At 41.5% G+C, this 21,524-nt stretch overlaps 1 protein-coding gene across 1 annotated transcript in view; it reads left to right on the top strand.

Moving 5' to 3' along the window:
• Positions 1–21,524, top strand: part of UNC80 (unc-80 homolog (C. elegans)) — a 136,141-nt gene that overhangs the window by 41,968 nt on the left and 72,649 nt on the right. Inside the window, 7 exon segments of the mRNA XM_009329652.1 lie at positions 1,209–1,423; positions 1,958–2,064; positions 2,573–2,672; positions 7,486–7,658; positions 14,185–14,397; positions 18,787–18,922; positions 21,459–21,524. Coding sequence (XP_009327927.1) covers positions 1,209–1,423; positions 1,958–2,064; positions 2,573–2,672; positions 7,486–7,658; positions 14,185–14,397; positions 18,787–18,922; positions 21,459–21,524 — 1,010 coding nt within the window.

Here is a 21,524-nt window from a genome sequence, read left to right as displayed (position 1 = left end):
GCTGCTGATAATATCCAGGTAATGCCTATTTTCAATGCTGCCAACTGGACCCACCCTGATTTTGATGGGGAACCACCGGAGATTTTCAAATGACAGTGCAGTAGATTTGTCAGTATTGCATACTACCATATCCATGAATAGAGTGTTAATTCCTCAGAGGTGTCATCACAGCTGTTCTCCATGCTTTGTTTGTGCTTCTGGGGGATGATTCTATTAATTTTCAGCTTCCAAGTTGTTGCTAAGGGTCATTAATCCTTTACTGCCTCCCAAGAGCCAGCCTATTCCTGACCTATCTTGGGCATGCAGCCTCCAAAGATTGTTGCATTTCCCTTATCAGCACAGGTGCTCTACCAGTTTTCTTAATGAGCAAATCAACCTGCTGTTCGGGATTGCACGTTTGAAGTCTCTGTTGTCCAAAGAATTCTGCCATTTAATATTGAAGTAAACTTAATCAATACTCTTAAGAATTTTAGAAAATTTTATAAATGGCCACTGGTCCCTGAGTAACTTTGGACAAGTCATTTAACTTTTCTGTGCCTCTGAATACCCGTCTGTCTTGTTAAAGTGCTTTGAGATGCACTGTACGAAGACATTGCTTGCACAAGGGCCCAGGGCTCTGTATTATGCATTTTCCTGCACTAAATGAGCCTGCAAAGTCTCACTGTTGCTGAGACTGCAAGGATACCACAAAGCCCTTTACTGCTCTGCAGAATTGCAGCAAGCTGTTCTGCCCTGAGCCCTGCCACAGCCATGGGAGATCTCAAGAGTATAGCGAAATATGCTGTCCCCATTCCAATACGTTAATGAGAACCGTGACTCCAGCAGGTTCACAAATGGCTATTGTGATGTCTAAAAGCTCTCCAGTACACATGCTTGTAGAAAGCACCAGTGTAGTCTTACCAATATGGGTCATTTTGACCTGAAGAATATGATTTGTTATTCACATGTAGGAACTAAAAATTGAAACGACCTGTTCAGTGGACAAGCTTCTCAGGGTAGAAAAGATGGTTATTTTGTGCCTTGAACAATATTGAGCATGTTGTCAAACTTGAGTATGTCCCACTAAGAAGAGTGTGTTTGGAATTCAGAATGAAACAACCTCAAAGAGTAGAGAGGTCGGGAGGGGGCTGCGGGAGGGAGGCCTCATTCCCCTGGACATCCAAACTTCACTGAAATGCAGTTCACGCTCTGCATCCCTTTTCTTCCAGTGATGAGCAAATCCAAGGGGCCGTTCTGGGACGCAAGGACTTCTGGCGAAAGATGTTCAAGTCACAGAGTGCAGCGAGTGATACCAGTAGTCAGTCTGAGCAGGACACATCCGAGTGCACCACTGCTCACTCTGGGACCACCACAGACAGGCGTTCCCGCTCCCGTTCCCGACGAATCTCCCTTCGAAAGAAACTCAAACTCCCCATAGGTAAATGTATGTCTCTTCCTATTCTATATACATATTGCATGTGCAGAGAAATGCAGATGGATATATCTGTCTTAAGAAACATTGCAACGCAGTTCCTTATTGTCCAAGTATATTGTCTAGTCTCCCAAGGGAAGTTGGGAAATGCTGCTCTCTCCATTTTACAGATGGGGAACTGAGGCAAAGGGAAACATAAGCAATTTGCCAAAGGTAACAGAGGATATCTGTGGCAAAATAGAATACTGAATCCGTGTCTCGAAAGTAGTAGGCTAGTACCTTAATCTCACAGCCATTTTTCCTCTCTGTAGAAGAGAAATATTCCAAATAGCATTTGATAGACAAAGAATATATCCTTTACAAGTCCCAAGACCTGGCCTTGCATGGTAGTTAATGCATGTAACATGAAAAGGTTGCCTTCCCCTTTCCTCCCATTTTCCCATACCCTGGCATGGCCACTTTGGAGAAATATGCTGCAGTTGCTAATAAATAGATTCTGCTTGGAAGCATTTTCAGAATTGTCCTGAGTGGCTTATTCTGCAACAGGGAACTGGCTGAAGCGCTCCTCCCTCTCTGGCCTGGCTGACGGGGTGGAAGATCTCCTAGATATCAGCTCTGTCGACCGTCTGTCTTTCATCAGGCAGAGTTCCAAGGTAAATGTGTCAGGTGGGACTGCAGAGAGCTTGGAAGGATAGGATCTGGCTGGTTTTAGCTGTACAGGGAAACATTCTACTCAATATGGACATTGCAGCCAATGAGACTTGGTCACAGAAGTCTTCAGAGTAGAGTACCATGGGAATTTGATACTGGACTTTTGCAGCTCACAGTGAAGACTAGGTTAAACCTACACTGTACTTGTCAGTCTGCCTTGGTTCACTGAGAGAGAAATGCAGGCTCTGTCAACACACTTAAGGTTTAATTGTTGGTCACACTTCTCCTTCCTTCTTTGTGCCTTTACAGCCTCTTGCGAAAGACCAATCCTTTAAGCAGAAAGCTTAAAAGATGAAGTGCTTCAGCGTACGTAAACCTGTGCAGACCCACATGTATTGCTATGGTGACCCACTGTGTTACACCCCTTCTGTAGATGCTTTATGTCTAAGCAAGGAAGACCAAGAGATAGTGGTACGGCGCAGTCTGACCCGGCACTCTGTCTTTGCACAGGTGAAGTTTACCAGCGCGGTGAAGCTGTCAGAAGGAGGGGGGCCAGGAGGTGGCCTGGACAATGGGCGAGATGAAGAGGAGAATTTCTTCAAGCGTCTTGGTAAATGGCGCACCTGCCGAAGACACCCATCCAAGCTTCATCACACAGAAGAAAAAGATGGTTAGAAATCAGGGTTCTCGTCTCCTTTTTTCTTTCTTTTTTTTTTTTTTTTAACCTCTTTCTTTCTGTATTTTACCCCTTTCCCTTTTTTCCTGCTTTCTCCGTAGTTTTTGTATCCATTCTAGCCTTCTCCAACTTTTTAGTCTTTGTAACTGTTTTCTTTCCCTTCCTTCTTTCTTTTGTTTTGATTTAGAAAACAACTCTAGTAAAGTCAATTTTTTAAAAAAATCAAGACTATCCAAATAAATTATGCAAATACAATATTTGGGCTTTTAAAATCAAATCAAATTTGATCAACACACTTGAAAAATTAATGCTTGCTTTAAAGCACTTATTCAGTTCAAAATTAGGTGTGTAAATCTTTTGTTGCCTAATATAACAATGGGTGTTCCATCAGTTTTTTGTTCGCTTTTTTTTTTCCCAATTTGTGACCATTTGACAGTTTTAGCAAAGATCAGCACTGATGAAATGGAAAACCCTGCACAAACCTTGTTATAATTATCTCTTTTCTTCTGTGTTTGCATGTCTAGTGTCTACATACCATTCGTTAGGGATGCTGTCCCTTTTTCTTAGCACACAACATAATAATAACAACACTACTTTTCCTTTCCACAAAAGTATATTTAATTGCAATGCATTTTCAAAATCAGCAATGTTTGAAAAGTGCCTTTATGAATAATAGAAGGTCGTGATATATTCTGTTTTAAAATATCATGCAGCCATTCACATGCTCGTGTCCTCAGGTCAGAGCTCGTCCTTGTGTCAGGGAGATAACCTTGTATCTTGAAGTTCTGCTACTGTTTTTTCAAGAAAACCCAACCCGACTCCCAAAAACACACAAAAAGGAGTAGATTTTCTTTTTCACCATGATTTCTGTAGCTTTACAGTATGTTACATTCTCTGGCATTATGTTTTTTATTTTCTGACATTACACTTTGACACTGCATTGTATGTATTTCACCATCATCTGTCCCAGACCTGCAATGTAATGCATGTAAGACGTTGTTCAGGCAAGTAATACTAGCAAAGCATAATGAGCATATCTCAGCAATGTAAACTGGTCATCATTCTACCACTGCAGAAACACTGGTGGTGGTTTTCAACTAGCTCCTAGGTGAAAAGTATCATTCCTTTAGAAGGAGAATACATCAGCCCAGCAGCTTGTTGTAGCCTGGTAGTGGAAGGTGAATACCCCCACAATGGAAGGAACTACGTTGTTTTCTTCATCCACTACTTTGTGCTGAAGTAGGTGTGAAATACGTGCACCATATTTTCTCCCAGTTCTTACTGGGAACAAACAACAGAGGGGCAGTGAGATCTTCATAGACTGCCACAGCTGTTTCTACAGTGCTCATGTGAGATGTCCTTCATATTTTCTTGTAGGGGATAATTTTTGTTTTCATTTTGCTAATGCTGATTTTATGCCACTGTGAGTTTGCTTCTGCCTAGAGTGCCCATATTCTTGATTTAATGGCACAGATTTAGTCTTGGCCCTGTGAGCGTCAAAAGCCTTGTTCAGTATGTGTGGCATATCTTAGTTCTATACAAAACTCAGATGACACATTAGTATTGGCTTTTTGAACTTCGGAAGTGTTGTCCATACTTCAGCCCTCTGTGAGTAACATCAGAATTTATGTAATTAATGAAGAGAACTTGAAACGTCTTTTACATGCCTGTGAGAGAAGAGATGTACATGACACATGCTTGGTTTTGACGTATGCATGCATTAGAAATACGATAATAATATTGATGCAATGGGTTAAAGGCAGAGACCCTTGCATGGTAGTATGAGAAACAGGCAAATTGTCCAGCTATGTTGATGGGGAGGGTTGGGCTGTTGCCTGATCACTAACTGAAGCAAAGGGAGGGTATTTAAAGTTTATAAGGCAAAGTGTGACAGTTAAGGACATTCTGTCACCATGTCCACAAGGACCTCTGGTATGCAATGAAAGCCACATACCATTAGCAAATATTACAGTGGTTGTACATGCCTCTGTGTGTATGTACTTGCATGTGCATAGTGAAATTGATGTGAGGCCTTTTCAGGGTGGGACGGTTTATTACACAGTAGAACAGCAATGTTACAGAGGGCCTTCAAATTTCCAGTGCTTCTGTATCTTCCATAAAGATCAGCAGGTTTTATGTGCTTATGGAGAAAAGAATAAAAGCCTGTTGAAGGTGGATGGGCATACTATTAAATCCCTTGAAGTCTGACCCTAAAGCGTTGTTTTGGAACCTATTTCTGCCTTCCCATTCTTGTCATTCATGATGCTATGCCATGACTTTGCTCATGCTTTTCCCATGTGGTGTTTCCTCTTGTGTTTTTGGGTCTTTTTAACATAGTAGACCAAATTTAAAAGAAAACAGAGAAAGGAGAAATACATTACAGTAAAAAAAATAAAATATAATGTAGAATAATTTGTCACATCATTTTTGAATTGTAGTCTTCATTGTGATATATCATCTAGACCACTGGAAATTCTGTGTTGGATATGTATGTAAGCATATGCGCGCGCGTGTGTGTGTGTATCTGTATGTGTGCATATGTATACATATATATACACATAAATATATGCACATTCATGCATAACAAAATGTTTATTTTAACGATCTTTTTACCTATACTAAGAACACAGCATATATACAGAAGTGAGTTACAGTATGTTTACATGGGACCCTTAATGTTCCTTCGGGCACTTACTGAAGACATTGTGAGTGACCATAGAAGTTGCCAGGGTGTTCCAGGCATGGACAGGCGAACCACAGCACATGCTTGCTCCGAGGGGTGATCTCACATTCGCACAGGAAGCAACTGTGGGGGTGGGAGCTTGGGCATCCAGTGTCCTCCTATGTTAGGAAATGGTCTCTGCTCACTGGGTGACATTTTCTGCAGCGCTGAGTCACATTAACATTAAGCCAGTGAGGGCTCCCCTACTTATAGCAAGGCTACTCCAGGATGGGCATAGTGGAGGACAGCCATCAGCTGCCTCTGAAGGATTCTCTTGCAAAACTTCAACAAAGTGCATGGCTGGGACTGCAGAGGACTGCAAAGGGCTGTAGTGATAGACTGTAGGTAGTACCACCTGAGCCCAGATGGACAAAGCGTCTGCTAGACCTTTATAGAGGGGGTTAGGGAGATGCCTTAGGCATGCCTTTCTGTATCAGAAAGTCAAGTTTCTGTTCTTTATCTCATACAGGCACAGCCCTAACAGGGCCCTGAATAGGAAACATTTGTTTGTACCTCAAATGAGTTAGTGTTACAACAGCCATAGCAGGAAGGCTCAGATAGCATGCTACAGGCTATAAGGAAACAGGAGGAGTTGGAAGAAAAGGGTATTTGTGCCTGCTCATTTATGTAAGTGTTCTACCTGTTCTTTCTACTTTGTTTGTTTGTCCATTTTGATGAAATATTTCCCAACATAGGAACATTTTGTTTACTGGAAAACTATGTACAGCTTCACTGGAGAGAGAAAAGCCACAGATGTCGTAAAGAAGTCTCTTGAAATTTGATATGCCTCTGTCTTCAGGGGAAAAGTGATCTACATTGTCATTTTCTGTTGTGACTATTGTTTGTGGTACATAAGTGCTTTCCAAGTAATTCTGGGGAGTGCAATCTCAAAGGGACTTTGAATTTCAGCCATTCTTCTTTCCTGAGGAAGGAGAAGTCACAAAGTCCTGTAGAGCTGACGTTTTGCCTCGTCTTTCAAATCCATGTTTAAAGCCAGTTCTGAATTCTCCACTCAGTGTTCTCTTCTTCAGTGCTTTATCCTTCAGTATTCTGTAAACTTACGTACTTTCACATGTAAACAGGGAGAGTATTATGGATAAAGAGAAAAAGTCCAGAAGCTGACTGTTCTTGTTTTGACCAGCCACCCTGGCCTTGAAACTACTTTCCTGATTTCTCATCTGTGTCTTTCTACCACTCTCTCAACTCTGGGTAGTGACTGCATAATGACCTTCTGCATTCAGAAGTGTTCATTCCAATTGGCAATGGGATTAGTTGATTTATCATGTGAACTCTATACATGGAGTTTAAAATCGTGCTTGAAAGAAGCCCTGGAGGGGGGTGCTAGCTTCATTTTCAAAAGGAACTCTTATTAGGGAGCTTTCCATCCCAAAGAGTGCAAGACACTTCAAAGGAGAGAGGCTGGAATGATGATGATACCTAGGACTTGAGTCCAGTCTCACTTCAGGTGTTCTGATAATTGCAGAAGATGTATGCCTAAAAAAAGGACAGCACTTGATTTCCACACAGAACATTTCCAATATTTGCTACTGATTTTTCTGTCCTAGTAGATGATATATTAATAAATTGATACATGAGGAATAAGGTTCACGCATGCTCCACTTTAAGGTAAACTTAGAGGCAATAGAGAAGTAAGATAAGAGATTATTCAGGAAAAACAGGCAGTAAGCATGATGTTCTGTGTTAAAGAGGTGGGGTGGAAGGGCCATATTCTGGTTCACCTATGCTGGAGTAGATCCTGGGCTTCCACACTGAGTATGGTGGAATTTGGGCAGACATCAGTGTGACCAAGACCAGAATCTGGCTTGCTGTACACCTATTTCATGGAAGTCATGAATACTGTAAACATGCCCCTGTTATCTTCAAGATAGCGCATCAAGGTGAGGAAGGGATTTAGACCAAGGCTGTACTCATCATGGTTTTTGTACCACTTTTTGGTTGGTGAGAGACTGTGTTCCCTTCTCCCTATCCCTCCCTGCATCCCCTCTCTACTCTCTACCTCTTTAGGTTGCCATAGCTTTGATGATCACTTGACCTCCAACCAAGAAGGAGGAAAATCCAAGAACGTTGTGAACCTGGGAGCAATCCGCCAAGGCATGAAGCGCTTTCAGTTTCTCCTGAACTGCTGTGAACCAGGCACTATCCCCGATGCCTCCATTTTGGCAGCAGCCCTAGATCTTGTAAGTCATTCGTTGGCGTATTTTTACCTGCTGAGTGAGAGCATGTGCATACGTGGTGGTCCGTTGTCATTCACTAATGCTGTTCATGCCCGCACAGAAAGCAGGTAAAGCATCACAGCAATGCCAACTGGTGTTGCTGTTATTAGGTGGAGTTTTAGCATGTGACTGGATGACTATGCAGACAAAATGGATCTTTTTTTATTACATGGCTCCCCATAACTAGATTATTGCTAGCGCAAAGCTTTTATTGTCAGACTTCCAATTTTGCTCACAGCCATTTTGCTTCTGCTCCTAGTGTCAATAATAACCTACAGAATAAAGATTGAAGACTGCGTATCTACCTGGAGAGGCATAGTAATTCCACTCAAGAGTTCTGACAGAGTTATAAATACATTAGGCAACACTGAACTATGAGTCACCAGAGCCAGTCAGTGGGAAAAACTTCAAATGTCAGTGTGCATGTTTTTAAATGCAGATATTGCTATTTTGCAGATCCAAATCACAGAAGTGACACAATTCAGTCCCTCCTTCCTGACACTGAGGGACTCTTCTGCATCTCCTTCCTTCCTTTCCTTGCAGCTGCTGGTTTTTTAACAGTGCTTTCCTTTTCCAAAGCAGTGGCCTTCAGCCTGTGGTTCATGGGCCAGTGGGGCTCTGTGAGGTGCTTATGTGACAAGCACAAGAGTGTGACAAAGACAGTTACGAAAAGCCAGCCAATCATTAGTAACTTCTCTGCACAGTGCTCTTCTACTTCCTTCCAGAAGTGTTTGGATGTCTGCAAACTTAAAAAGATTGAAAGCCACTGCTCTCAAAGCATCTGCATCCTCTCTATCCCTTTGTCTTCCCACCCTTCACCACTCGCCTCTTTGACTGTCATGCCATTTGTGCTCATATTCAGTTTTTTTGCTCGCTGCTGGAGATGCCAGGCTCACAGACTCTCCCATTCTGCTAGTGCTGTGCCCTGAGCTGTGCTGCCTTGTCTGCTCCATAGCTGTAGGGATGATACACTCTGCGCACCAAGCCTTTACATGTTCTTCTTAACCTTGCATCCTTAGGCTGCAGATTCAAGCAAGTCTGCATTGATATTGGCCCAAAGTTGCTGTTGCTATCAGTTCACATCTAGCTCTGCTGTTTGGACTCCATCTTCCAGTAGACAGGTGTTTTCTTCACTAGTTCTCAGTCTTCCTGTTGGAGATTGTTGGCCCTCTGGCTGGAAGCTATGGAAGCAGTGGCTGATAGGGAAGCCTGTCTCATGCTCTCACAGTCAGAAGTGGTTCCTACCAGTCAGGGTTGCAGTGAGCTCAGAAGGTGGCTTGGGGAGATAGTCACTCCTGTCATGTGTGCTGCACAAAGACAACTTCATTCTTCAAGGCTGCTGGGCTGCCACCCCATTGCGAATTCTAAACTAACACAAGGAATGTAAGGTGCATGAGCAGGGAGGAGCTCATTGATGCCAAGAATGTCACTAAGATCCTTCTGAGGGTGCACTACTCTGTGTGTTAATAAATCAGATGATAAAACAGGGGTTTGGGAATTATGTCCCTATTTTCTGTAAATGTCTTATTTATTTTTTAAATTTGTCGAACGCTTAAGCCACAGACCAACTTACTCTGTGCCCATGTATGAAGTCAAGTGAAAACTACCGGAGTGAACTGTTTGAAGATGTCTGTTCTGACTTCCAGAGCTGGCTTTTACAAAATAGAGTTTGACTCTGTTTCCTTTCCGCTGAATGATGCAGAAGGCTTTGGTATCAGAATTTCTAGAAGGTCTGCAGCTAAAGATGAAAGCAGCCTTGCTCTAATTACAGGTTTGGGAGACTTCTTACAAGTACCTGCTCAGCTGGCATTTTTGTCTACAAAGTATTGGAGATATATGGAAGTTAAGAAGTCACATGCACTGCAGGTTTCAAAAGATGACAGCTTGTCATCTCACTGTATTGCTTAATGGCAATGTATGCTGTTATGGAAAATTCCCACATTTTATGTCAATAGAGCACACCCAACAGAAAACATTGTGGTTTTTTTAACTTCAGTTTTCAGGCTTCTGAAGTAATAGTTTGAATCAGGTTTGATGCAAATTAAAAGCTTCTTAAGTCATTTTATCCAGTCGAGTTGCTATGGCAACCTTCAAAGAATCAAAGGCAAACATCTCCAGTTTCAGTTCTTTCATAAACTTTTTCAGCATGTTTTTTCATGCAGATTTTTGAAATTCCATTCTTATACCGACTTCAAGATCTTTGATCAGCCTGGATGTTTATACAGGTTTGCCACAGTGATTTAAAATTAGAACAGTGAAACAAAGGCTGCATCCTTATGGAGGTAATGATTTATTTATATATTAAATTGGGTGTTGCCTTAGTTTTAGAAACTACGTAGTTAACATATTTTCCCAGAAGCAGCATCCATCCTTGACTGAATTTTATAAAACTACAATCAATTTTGGCTTTGCAAGCATTCAATGACAATTGATAATATGTCGCAGGCAGTTTCATCCTTATGTCACCAGCTTAAATCCAGACTTGGCAATAATAAAATTGATTTTCTTTTCCTTTTTAAGAAACTTTGGAAGTTGAAAGGCAAGTCATATGATATTTCAGTCTGTGGTCAAGTTTCGGCAGAGGGTTCCAATAAACCACTGTCTAGCATTGTATAAAGATGTTACCTAAAATATCGTAATCAGACTAGTGTAAATGACTCAGGTGGGGAAATACAAGCTTTTCTTTGACCAGTTTAGCAATGTGTGACACCTATCACAATGACACTTCTCCAATAAGATGTGTGAGCTGATCTGTTCTAACATGTAAATCTCTTATCCTTGTTGAAATTCCATAATGGCACTGCTTTATGGCAGGGTTGTGTTTAGGAGGACCTACCAAGTATTGGGAGGGCAGAAGCAAAGTCTAAACTGCAAGAATACTTGCCAGTATCCTGACTCCATGCCTCCAAGGGTTTTAGGCAGGCTCTGTTGTTCCCATGTCCCTGTTTCCATAGGAGAAATATTTGTTCACAGGAGGGCATATAACCCGGAAAGAAATCAGAGATTGCTCCAAACAGGTCCCCAGAATAGATGACTGGGAACAGAAACAAAGAGCTGTGTCATGGATTGTACTTGACCGTTTTTAGATATAATCAGAGAGACTTGAACTAACATTTTTGAGGCAATTCTCCTAGACATTGGTTAATAATTTACTCACCTGTCTTCATATACCTGCTAAGCTACTTCTTATGCCAGACTTATCTTGTGGCTAGACAAAACAGAGCTATCCAGTCAGCGTCTTTTGACAGTACTTGAATTTACTTTGTTTACTCTAAAAGTAGATTGTTGTTATTTTGCTTTTTTCTTTTTCCTTGAAGAGACCAGTGGAAATGAATTTTTGTTCAGTGTCTTGCAGAGTACAAGAAAGGGCACAAGAAAATCACCACTGGTTGATTAATCTTATAGAATTCATTGTCCTTGAAAACAAAACTGGACCTAAACACCCTGCAGTCATAAAACTCTGCAGAATCAGCTGTACTTGAACAGTAATGTGATGCTGTAAAATTCCAAATCCATTCTGTACTTGCTCCCTCCCACTCAGGTCATTGCTTTTGCTGTTATTAGTACAAATCAGGGTATCTGTTGAAAAGCTCCAGTTGGAATACTTGAAGTTTTGTTAAGAAAATGGTGGATTCTTATTCATGTCAATTTATACGGTACAAGAACAATTTTCAAAAGGTGAAGCGATATAGTAGGTCTAATGTTAAAAGGGGACTTGTGAACAGTTTCACAGGCATGGGCAGGCTTGTGAGAGTATTGCTGCTGTGTTAAGTTTTGACAGTGACCATGGTAACTTGTGTTCTTTTCAGCTATGCATCGCCTGCCTGATTCATTTCTCTCCATTTGTGATGTGTTTCTCTGTGGTGTGAATCCATCCCTGTCCATTCTGTCACATCTTCATCTTTCTCTTGCTGCTGCTTCAGGTTTCTCTCAGCCTCAGGTAAGCAATCACAGGGAGCTTGTGCCCTGTGATGTTCAGAAAGTCCTCCTTCATGCAGGAGGTCTTTTCAGTGATTTTTAATTTGCAACTCCTGCTCCAGGACACAGTCCTCCTCCTCTTCACCCCCCATCCTATATATCCTCCGTTAGTTATAGTAGTTGAGTACTTCTGTAATGTTTACAACATGTATCTTTACAAGATTCCTATATGCTAAGAAATTGTGACATTACCAGCGGTGAACTAAAACAGGAGGAGACTAAGGCTGGAGCTTCATCTTTTCATGAATGTCTCCATGGTTAAGGTTTTACTCTGCGAGAATAAAAGAATAAAATCCTCAGCTATTCAGTGTTGCATATTGCATGTGGGTGGGCAACACGTAATTTGTAATGGTTTTTCCAGGTGCTAGATATTAGTTTTGTTCCTGGTTGTCAATGACTGTCTGGCTTCAGATTTCTGCCTTCCTCATCAGAACATGGGGCCAGCTTTAATGTTCTTATTCAAGAGAATTGCTAAAAGATTGCTATTCTCTTCCAACATTTCAATAAAATATGAGCAAAAAGCTGCAAACAGATGTTGTGTCAAGAAGCAATCAACATATTTTCTTGTTAATGTAGACAAAACATAATCTTTTTTTTTTTTTTCTTGCCAGTCCCCTAAAAGGCATGAATTTTTTCAGTCCTGTTGGTAGTAATTTCTGGCTGTAAGTTTAGCTGCAGTACAGAATTTCTTAAATCAATTCCCAAACTTTTGGAGCGTTGGTCCAAAATTGCTTGCTTTCAACATTTGATTAAAACACTATTGGAAGTACTATTTAATAATGTTCCACAGACCATCTTCCATGGTCTCAGGGCCCATCTGCTATTTATAGACCACAGATGAGGAACCTCCCCTTATAAGTGGATGCTGATCTGTTTAAATTATCTCATTAAAGCTGCCAGCATCTAAATGTGTGGAATACACATGTTTGTGCTCTGTGAAATCCCTGTTAGGGAACCTTTCAAAGCCAGCTTGTAAATTGTGGACATTGTTGTATTCTTAGTTTTACAACCTGCTGGCCACAGGGGTTTTTGCTTGTGAAAATTGCAGGAAGAGAGGGGGAAAATTAAATGGAAATGAGGAGAACCATTTGGTTTTAGTCACTTTCCATGTCTGTAAAAATGTTATTTTTGCAGAGTTGTAGGCTGCTGGGAAGAAATCTCCTTCCTGAGTCTAAGCTACCCTTTTGGAAGGAAATTACAGTGTCCATTTTTGAACATATTTGAGAGTTTCAGAAGCATTCTTTGTTGGTCTAACATGGATCCTGCTGGGCAATTTAATACAAACTAAGATACAATCAATATAATTTCTCCCATTAAAGAAAAGTGCTCTTCCAAGCTGGGGGCAGGAGGATTTTCCTCTGGAAAACAGTCAATCACTTCAAAACTCAGCTGCCTGATGTTAAGTTTCAGTACTAAATTGTCTGATGGTAAGGCCATTGAAGTTAGGCCAGCAAAATTTTGTTGACTTATGGCAATAACGGATTTCACTCTCCATATCTGCTTGTTATAAGTGCAAAATAGCATTCTTCCTAGTTTCAGCAAGCCTCCATTCATGCTTCCACCCCCAAGATGCGCAAGCAGAACTTAACAAGACAAATGCTAGGATTCATGTCGCCATGCTGCCATTTGTGCTTGCAATATTTGCAGCCTTACTGGCGAAGATGAAAAGAAAACATGACTCATTCCTCCAGCAAAAGTGTCAGAGGCACGCCTCTGCTTTTTGGCAGTTACCTGGTTTCTGAAAGAAAGGATTACAGAGAGGTATCAAAACGAGGTTGATTGAGCAGGTCCAGAGGAGGGCCACGAAAATGCTCAGGGGGATGGAACACCTCTCCTATGAAGAAAGGCTGAGAGAGTTGGGGTTGTTCAGCCGAGAGAAGAGAAGGCTTCGGGGAGACCTTCTTGCAGCCTATCAGTACTTAAAGGGGGCTTATAAAAAAGATGGTGGCAGACTTTGAGCAGGGCCTGTTGTGACAGGACAAGGGGGAATGGCTTTAAACTAAAGGGGGGTAGATTTAGACTAGATAGAAGGAAGACATTTTTTACGCTGAGGGTGGTGAAACACTGGCACAGGTTGCCCAGAGAGGTGGTGGATGCCCCATCCCTGGAAACATTCCAGGTCAGGCTGGACAGGGCTCTGAGCAACCTGCTCTAGCTGAAGATGTCCCTGCCCATGGCAGGGGGGTTGGACTAGATGACCTTTAGAGATGCCTTCCAACCCAAACTATTCTATGATTCTATGATTCTATAAGTTTACAATGTGGCTCTTTCTGCCCCTCTAGTTGTTAGACTAAGCATAACTGTTCAGTGTTTATAAGCCTTGGTTTTATTAGCTCAAGAGGTGTGACTCAGGGCAGAGATCCCGGTTTCAGACTCTGATGGAGAGATTGCTCAGTCTATGTGACTGCATGGCAAACTTGCAAAACAATTGATTAAAGCACAAAATCCTCCAATGTTCAGAGAGTTTTTCCAATGTATTTGTATTCAAGGTGATTTTTTGCAAACATTTCAGGAAGCTCCTGTAGTGGCAAGAGCAGCCCTGTTCCTCGAGTGTGCACGCTTCGTTCACCGCTGTAATCGCGGCAACTGGCCTGAGTGGATGAAGGGCCACCATGTGAACATTACTAAGAAAGGCCTGTCTCGTGGGCGTTCTCCTATCGTGGGCAACAAAAGGAACCAGAAGCTGCAGTGGAATGCAGCTAAGCTCTTCTACCAGTGGGGAGATGTAAGTATTTGTTTCTCTTCTACTTACATTAAAAAATATACCAAGATGTAAAGGTAATTAGATCCTATGCAGAATTTCAGTTCCAGTAAAAAGGGGACTCATAAGCCTCCCTTTCAACTTGCACTTCACAGCCTGCCAGGGTCAGCTCTTCTCCTAATGGTATCAGACTTTGTTAGGACATAATGGTGTCCCCTTCCTTCCCTTCCCCCTGCCGTGTTCCCTCTGAGGATCTATTTGGTCCACTCTTCTGTTTCCAGCACTTGTCATATGTGAATGCCTAAGGAAGAGTAAGAGCAGGGTGTGTGATACTACTTGCTTTTTTCTAGCTTCCAAATATTTTTAGCCCAAGGCTGCTTGAGCTAGATGTGGTGCTGTATATTTAGTAATGGATTTCTCTTTGACATACTTGTTCAGTCTCTCTTTGCACCCATACAAACTGTTAGCACTCATCATTCTTTGGCAGGGAATTCTACGGGGCTATTACATGTCATCTAAAGAACTGTCTCTGTTTGTTTTGAGCTTGGCTCCTTCAAGTTTTATTTGATCGTGATCTCTTAGCATACATGAACTAGGCAATTGCCCTGTCTGGCCCTGACAGTGCCGCTTGCAATTTCTTTGGAAGCCCACCAGGGTATACCTGCTGAAGGTCTGATGCTTATTGCAAGTCATTTCACACAACTCAAAATAGTGGGAGAAGTTCCTTTGACCTCTATGGTGCCTGTTACATATGTCTATCTGGAAGTGAGCTTTGTGCTTCTCACCTCTTTTCACAAAACTAGAGATTTTTACGGTGAGAATCATGAGCCAAAAAAAAAAAAAAAAGGACAAAAAAAAAAAAAAGACATAAAATCCAAGGCTCAGGGGAATTTGAAAACCATGTATTCTGCAGTCTTGGGGTACTTACATAAGCCATGCCAAAAAAGCCTTGCTGACCCGTATTCTCCTAAGTTAAACCAACACACGCTTCTCAGTGGAGCACATTGTAGGGAACCTTGAGCTAGTGCTGACCGTGTCAGTACATTCCCACCACAAAACACAGCCCAGGGGGAGAACCTAGCTTGGGTTTGAGCACCCAAGCTAATAAGCTTTGTCTGTTGGCAGCTCTCCTTCCATTTCTGAAGCTAATTCAGGGAATGCTACCTGGGCACCCTACTCTCTGTTATGTCTCAAACACAGTTGACTATCTTAATAACAGCACAGATACCAAAGTTCCTTGAAAAAGTACATGGTGTGAATGTATTTGCTTCTATATTTCATGAGGTCACCACCTTAGTCTAACCCCTTTGAGGAATCCTTCCAAGTGGAGAACATCAATTACATAGTCCTTGTATTTTTGCATGCATTGCTGACAGTCAGGACTATCCATCTGTTTGTGGACTCTATGCCTCTAGACATTCATTTTCTTCAGATCCTAACAAAATGGGAGCAAGCAAGTCAGTAACCATTAGAAGCCAGTTAGATTCCCCATCAGCTGCCATTTTTAGAAACTGAAATAGCCTGACCTGGAAAAAGTCCAGGAAGGTTTTCTTTTAGAAATGTTAAAGTACCACCATATGATGCAAGATCACAACAAAGGAGCCAGGGAAATCTGATGGCAAGCAACATCATTCTCTTCCCCTTAACTTTAATGGCATCATAAGGCATATCTGGATCCATTGTCCATGGTAGGAATAGCACGTGTTTGCTAGCTGCTTAGGAACATCCCAGAAGAGAAAAGCATTACTTTTACCTTACTGTAAGGCAGGAGAAGATTTGGAGAGTAGTCTTTACCATGCAAATTTCTTCTCTTTTTACTGCAAGGTGTCCTGCCACCCATGAATATTTCTGTTTCTTCTCACTGGAGGCTAGGACAGTATAGTTATCCACAGCATCACCAGCCCCCAAACAGACTCATGCTTTAGGATTGGGCTGCACCTCGCACTGCTGAGGTGCAGTTCCTTTATGTCCTTTATGTTGAATGCTGGGCAAGGCTGGTCCTCTGGCACTGCTTTTATCTCCCGGAAGCTATTTCAGATGAAGGTGGCTGGAAGCATAAGCGGCAGCCACCAGCCAAGCCTGTAGGGCTTGGACCCTGCAAGCTGTGCTCCTCAGATGACTGCTTTTGTTGGCTCTGGTTCCAACCAGATAGGCTGAACCGTGAGGAGAAACAGCTTTCTGTTGCTGTAGTACAGGAACCTGCTGCAGAACATGCTGCCGTTTCTCTGTGTTAACCTGCCCATTTCACCGTGGGCAATATCAGCACGAAGGGCAATTGACTGTGCACTCACATAGCTCCTAAGCAGCTCCAGTACCAAGAAGATGGGATACCTCCCCCAGCCCATCTCTGCCTCCATGCTACCAGATCCTTGTCAACACTACAGCACACCATCCTTGCTGCTTGGTGGCAGCAGGGCTGCTGCTCTGGAAGGAAGATCCTTGGACAAAGAGAAAAGAATATATAGGTCTCTGGATGCACTGAGGCCTTGTTCTGTTTTTTTCTTGCAGTAAATAAGGCTGGAAATTTGTGCTAATTATGGATCCTTGCTTGTCTCTCATTGCTCACTAATTGTGATATACAGTGTTATTGTCAAAGTTTAGTGAGACCAAGAATGAACGTAAAACCTTTTTTCCCCACCCAACTCCTTTAATTCAGCCTCCCTAACAGCCATCAGAGGATAACAGTGTAAACCCTTTCCACACGAGGTGGGATTTGGGCTGCCTGTAACAGTGATGAGCCTATTGAATCATGCAGTATCACTTGCTATGCTGCCTTTTTAAATAATACAATGTTAAATCTATTCTGATCCCGTTAGCCTGTCACTTCCTTTGGCTTCTTCTGTTAAGAGGCATTTTCTTTTAATCCGTGGCATGCTCTCTGTTTGGTAGGAAAACCAAGGATAATTCATGCAGATAATACATGTTAGGAATTCAGTGCTCATTAGTTAGGATGCTGTGAGATTATGTGTGATTACTTTAATATTTGGGTGGACAACACAGCATAAATAATATGTGATAAATTACTGCTTTGTGGAGAGGCAAGCAGAACATTTCTTCCTTTAAATGCTTGAAACATGAAAGGGGAAAAAAATTGTGAGAGATGTGTTGCTGGAGTTTATTTAGCAATGTGCAGGCTCACAGGTAGCTGAGATTGGCAACTATTTGCATCAGCTTGCAAACCACAACAATACCACCTTATTCTCTTCGTGTAGCAGAGTCTACGCTCTTCATTGTTGCTGGATTTCACAGGAACTGCTTAGTAGCAAGGAAGAAGAGCCTTACTAATACCTGTTTGTGACTCTTTATCTATTTCTGCTTTGCTTCAGCCAAGACAGGAAAATTATGTAGTGCTGGCATGACCATCAGTGCTGACTTGTAGAAGATTCAGAAATCCTCTGTAGTATCTTTCTCTGAAACTATCCCAAAACCAAGGAGGCCAAATGGCAAGTGCTGATGAAAACTCAGTAATTAAACACATTTCCGCCCTCGCAAAGTGATGATATCACAGGATAAAGTTTTACTTACTTGTCTGTGTTCTCTTCACCTATCTGCAGCAAAGAAAATGAAGAAAATCCTTAAGAGCTCTGAAGTGTCTTAGCAGGAAAGCATTCTTCTTGCTAACACACCCTCATCTGTAGCTTTGCTGACAGCACCATGAGGGCTGTTTACATGCTGATAATGATGCTGGCAAACAACCACAAATAAATAATCAATGCCTTTCTGGAGAATGTAACAGTATTCAGTGGAAATCTATCTGTCTCTGTTCTCTACATGGATCCCCTCTACACCATTAACCATGCACCTTCCCAGATTTTATATGCATATTGCGAGCTCATTTTTGGAAAGTGCATCAGGCAGTCTCTCCTTTAAAGATGGTAGCAGGATTTCCCATGGGCATTCAATGGTTTTGTGGAGGAAACAGGGACTGTTACAGGATTCCTAAGTCACAGGATAGTTTCTTAAACGGAGTTTAAGTTCTTAAACAGTTTCTTAAATATTCTCAGTAATCTCAGACTTAGCAAAAAACTGGCACACATATATCAAGGGGAGAAAGAAAGTGGAAGAAATTAATACAAAATAATGACCTAATCTCCTCCTGCCTATGATGTGCTGGTTTGGGGATTTTTTTTTTTATTTAACCAAATCTGCAAAATTTTTTCATCTTGAAATTTGACAGTGTTTGCAAATTTTGGTTGAAAAAAAGGGGGAAATAAATTATGGTCTTGGTAGCAATTAATCTTCTGTCATCCCTTTCTCTACTTTACTGCATTTTGCAGACAATAAAAATAAAGCCTGAGCATTCTGTTCTGGCTGAAACATCTCCACAGCCTGCATGGGGCAGAGCCCTCGACTACCAGTGAGTTGGGCTGAAATTCTCATCTCCTTGTGCTTTCTCTTTCTCCCTGTCTGCAGGCAATCGGTGTCCGCCTCAACGAGCTGTGCCATGCTGAGAGTGAGAGCCCTGCCAACCTGCTGGGCCTCATTTATGATGAGGAGACCAAGAGGCGCCTGAGAAAGGAGGATGAGGAAGAAGACTTTTTAGATGACAGTAAGGAGACTCCCTTTACTACAAGAACCCCGGCTTGTAAGAACCTCTGCTTTAGGAGCACTTAATTTTTCTTCTCTTTTCATTCTCTTGCCACCCAGCTGTATTTCCCAGTCCCTCACCTTCACCCCAGCTTCCTCCCCTGTTCTTTCCGTGCCTGGATGTACAACATAACAGATGGGTAGCAGCACTGAGAGACTTTGAAGGAAAAGGGGGTGAAACCAGGCAGTGAGTTGCAATTCCTGGCAACTGCAATTATAAGCAGGGTACTAATTTCTTGAGTCTTGCCGTCACCTGAGTGCCAAAAGTGGTTCAGACTCCCATTCTTCCGAGTTATTTCTGCCAAAATATTTGTGTAAGATCAGCTGCTTTTCTGTTTCTTAACATTGAAGAGTCATCTCCTCACCTGATGTGAATTGGCACAGCTCTACCAAAGGCTTTTAAATCTTGACTTCAGTATATTTGCCTGATTCTCAGGCAGAAATATAGCACAGTGGTATAAAAAGTATCATTAAAAACCTGTATAACAAGAAGATGACTAAAACACACACATTTGTGTGTGTGTGTACATAAGGGTGGGGGGTGTGTCACAGATCACTGATTCTGAAAGTCTAGATAGGCATGCAAATTATAACACACCCTGTGAATCAAAATACATTAAGTCAAAACATATACTGTTGTAGGTGTAGGTGAAGGTGGTAACAAACATTATGTCCTCTCCAGACACCATTTGTATATACGTGTGTGCTGTAATGTACTGGTTCCTGTGTACATGTACTGTTGTTCGCCATTGGATGTAGTGTGCTAGCACTGTTTATGTATCTTCTGGTTTCTTTTTCTGTGGTTCTGGGTTTGTTCTTATCACTGCATAAAGGCCAGCTCTGGAGTAGAGAGGAGTAGGTGGGAGCAGTGAAATGGCATTTGTGGGAAATGATCTCAAGAGAAGGTATTGTCCCTAAGCTAGACCTTCACATGTGCTACTGTGGTGTGCCAGCGCTAGCAGCTACATGAATGTGGGTGGCTGTTCTGGATATTTTATTGGCCCTTTAAGAAATATATCCAAAGCAGGAGAGTGCACCCAAAATTTTCCCTCTCCTGCACCATGAATGACTTTTGAAAGGTGAAGAACAACTGCATTCCCATGACCAAGTGAGAGAATAGTCTTTCTTGTCCCTGTTCAGCCACTGATAAGGCACTCAAAAGGGGATGAGGAGATGCTTTAAAAGGGTGGTCTAAGACAAGCAAACAGAGAGAACAGGTTGTGGTCTAGAAAGCCATGTAAAAGCTCAAGTACTCTCCTGAAAGCCAGGGTCTGAAAATAACCAATCTGCATTCTTGCTGAAGGCAGAGGCTTTTCAAAAACTGCCCTGTATGCTGTAGGGAATAGACTGAGGAGCATAAAATATGCAGCTGGATATTCCATTACACTGTATGCCTCATCTGTATTTGATAGTTCAGATTATTTTAGTCCCTAGAAAGTCCATAATTTGTTACTGGTAATGTGTACAGAGGAATGAGCAAGTATCACAGAATTAATCTGGTTTTAGTGATCCCTGCAGCATCCTTTCGCTTGTTTGGTTTGGACCATTTCTTTGCAAAAAATAATTGGATCATATATGGTGGAAAGCAAGTGAAAACATAAATATCTCTGATATGTATGTAGACGGTAAAATCAGACACTATTAAAAAATGGGTGTGGTTAGTTGTTGTCACAACTAATTTTTTTATTTACTTTTTTTGCTGTCCATGATCCTAAATAGTGTTTTTCAAATTGGTAAAGCACTGAAGAATCCTTCATACTTTTCAAGCTTTGAATGGCATTAGATGGGTTACAAAATGTAGGGTTTTTGAAGCTGATTGTTTAGATTCAGTTGAGACAAAACTTCAAGTATTTCAATGATCCCTCTTCCCTTTCCCCCTTTGTTTTAGGTTAAGCATTTGAATGTATAATTTGATTAAGAAATTTGATTTTTTTTTTCTTGATTATCTCTAAATAGCACTTGGATTCTGTGCACAAAATGAAGCCTGACTTCAAAGGAGGCCATCTTTTCCAGTTATCAGGGTAGTAATTAATAATAGGCACAGTACCTCTTTGCTGGCTAGTCATAATTCCATGTACTTCGAGAAATTTTCCTATATTTTGAAGTGGTTCTTTTCTAGAACTGCACAGGATTTGGCTGAATGCAAAACTGTAAAGGGGAAGAAGGGTATCTACTTCTTAATCTGTGTTTACTTTAAATGAGGTATATACAAAATGCTGTAAGATCATGTTAGTTTAGTAGATACTTCACCATAATATACTATAATATATACTATAGTACACTATAGCATGTTAGTACTATTGCATGTGCTGGTAAATACATGGATTGACATTTGACTATGTTCCTTTTAGTGTAGGAAAAGTAGCATAGATAGAAGTCTGGGTTTTCCTCTTTTTTAGTGCAGCTTGCATTGTGCACCATATGTGAAAATGTCCATCACCTCTTGGTTCCAGATTTTGTATCATCTCCTTGCTCACCATAGAAATATTTTTTCCTAGGCACTGTGAATCCTACCAAATGTATTTGTCCTTTTGCACTGAAAATGGCAGCCTGTCAGCTTCTCC

Source organism: Pygoscelis adeliae, unplaced genomic scaffold (genome assembly GCF_000699105.1).
Source record: "Pygoscelis adeliae isolate BGI_AS28 unplaced genomic scaffold, ASM69910v1 Scaffold7, whole genome shotgun sequence".
NCBI lineage: Eukaryota > Metazoa > Chordata > Aves > Sphenisciformes > Spheniscidae > Pygoscelis > Pygoscelis adeliae.
This window is presented reverse-complemented; position numbering and strand designations above follow the sequence as displayed.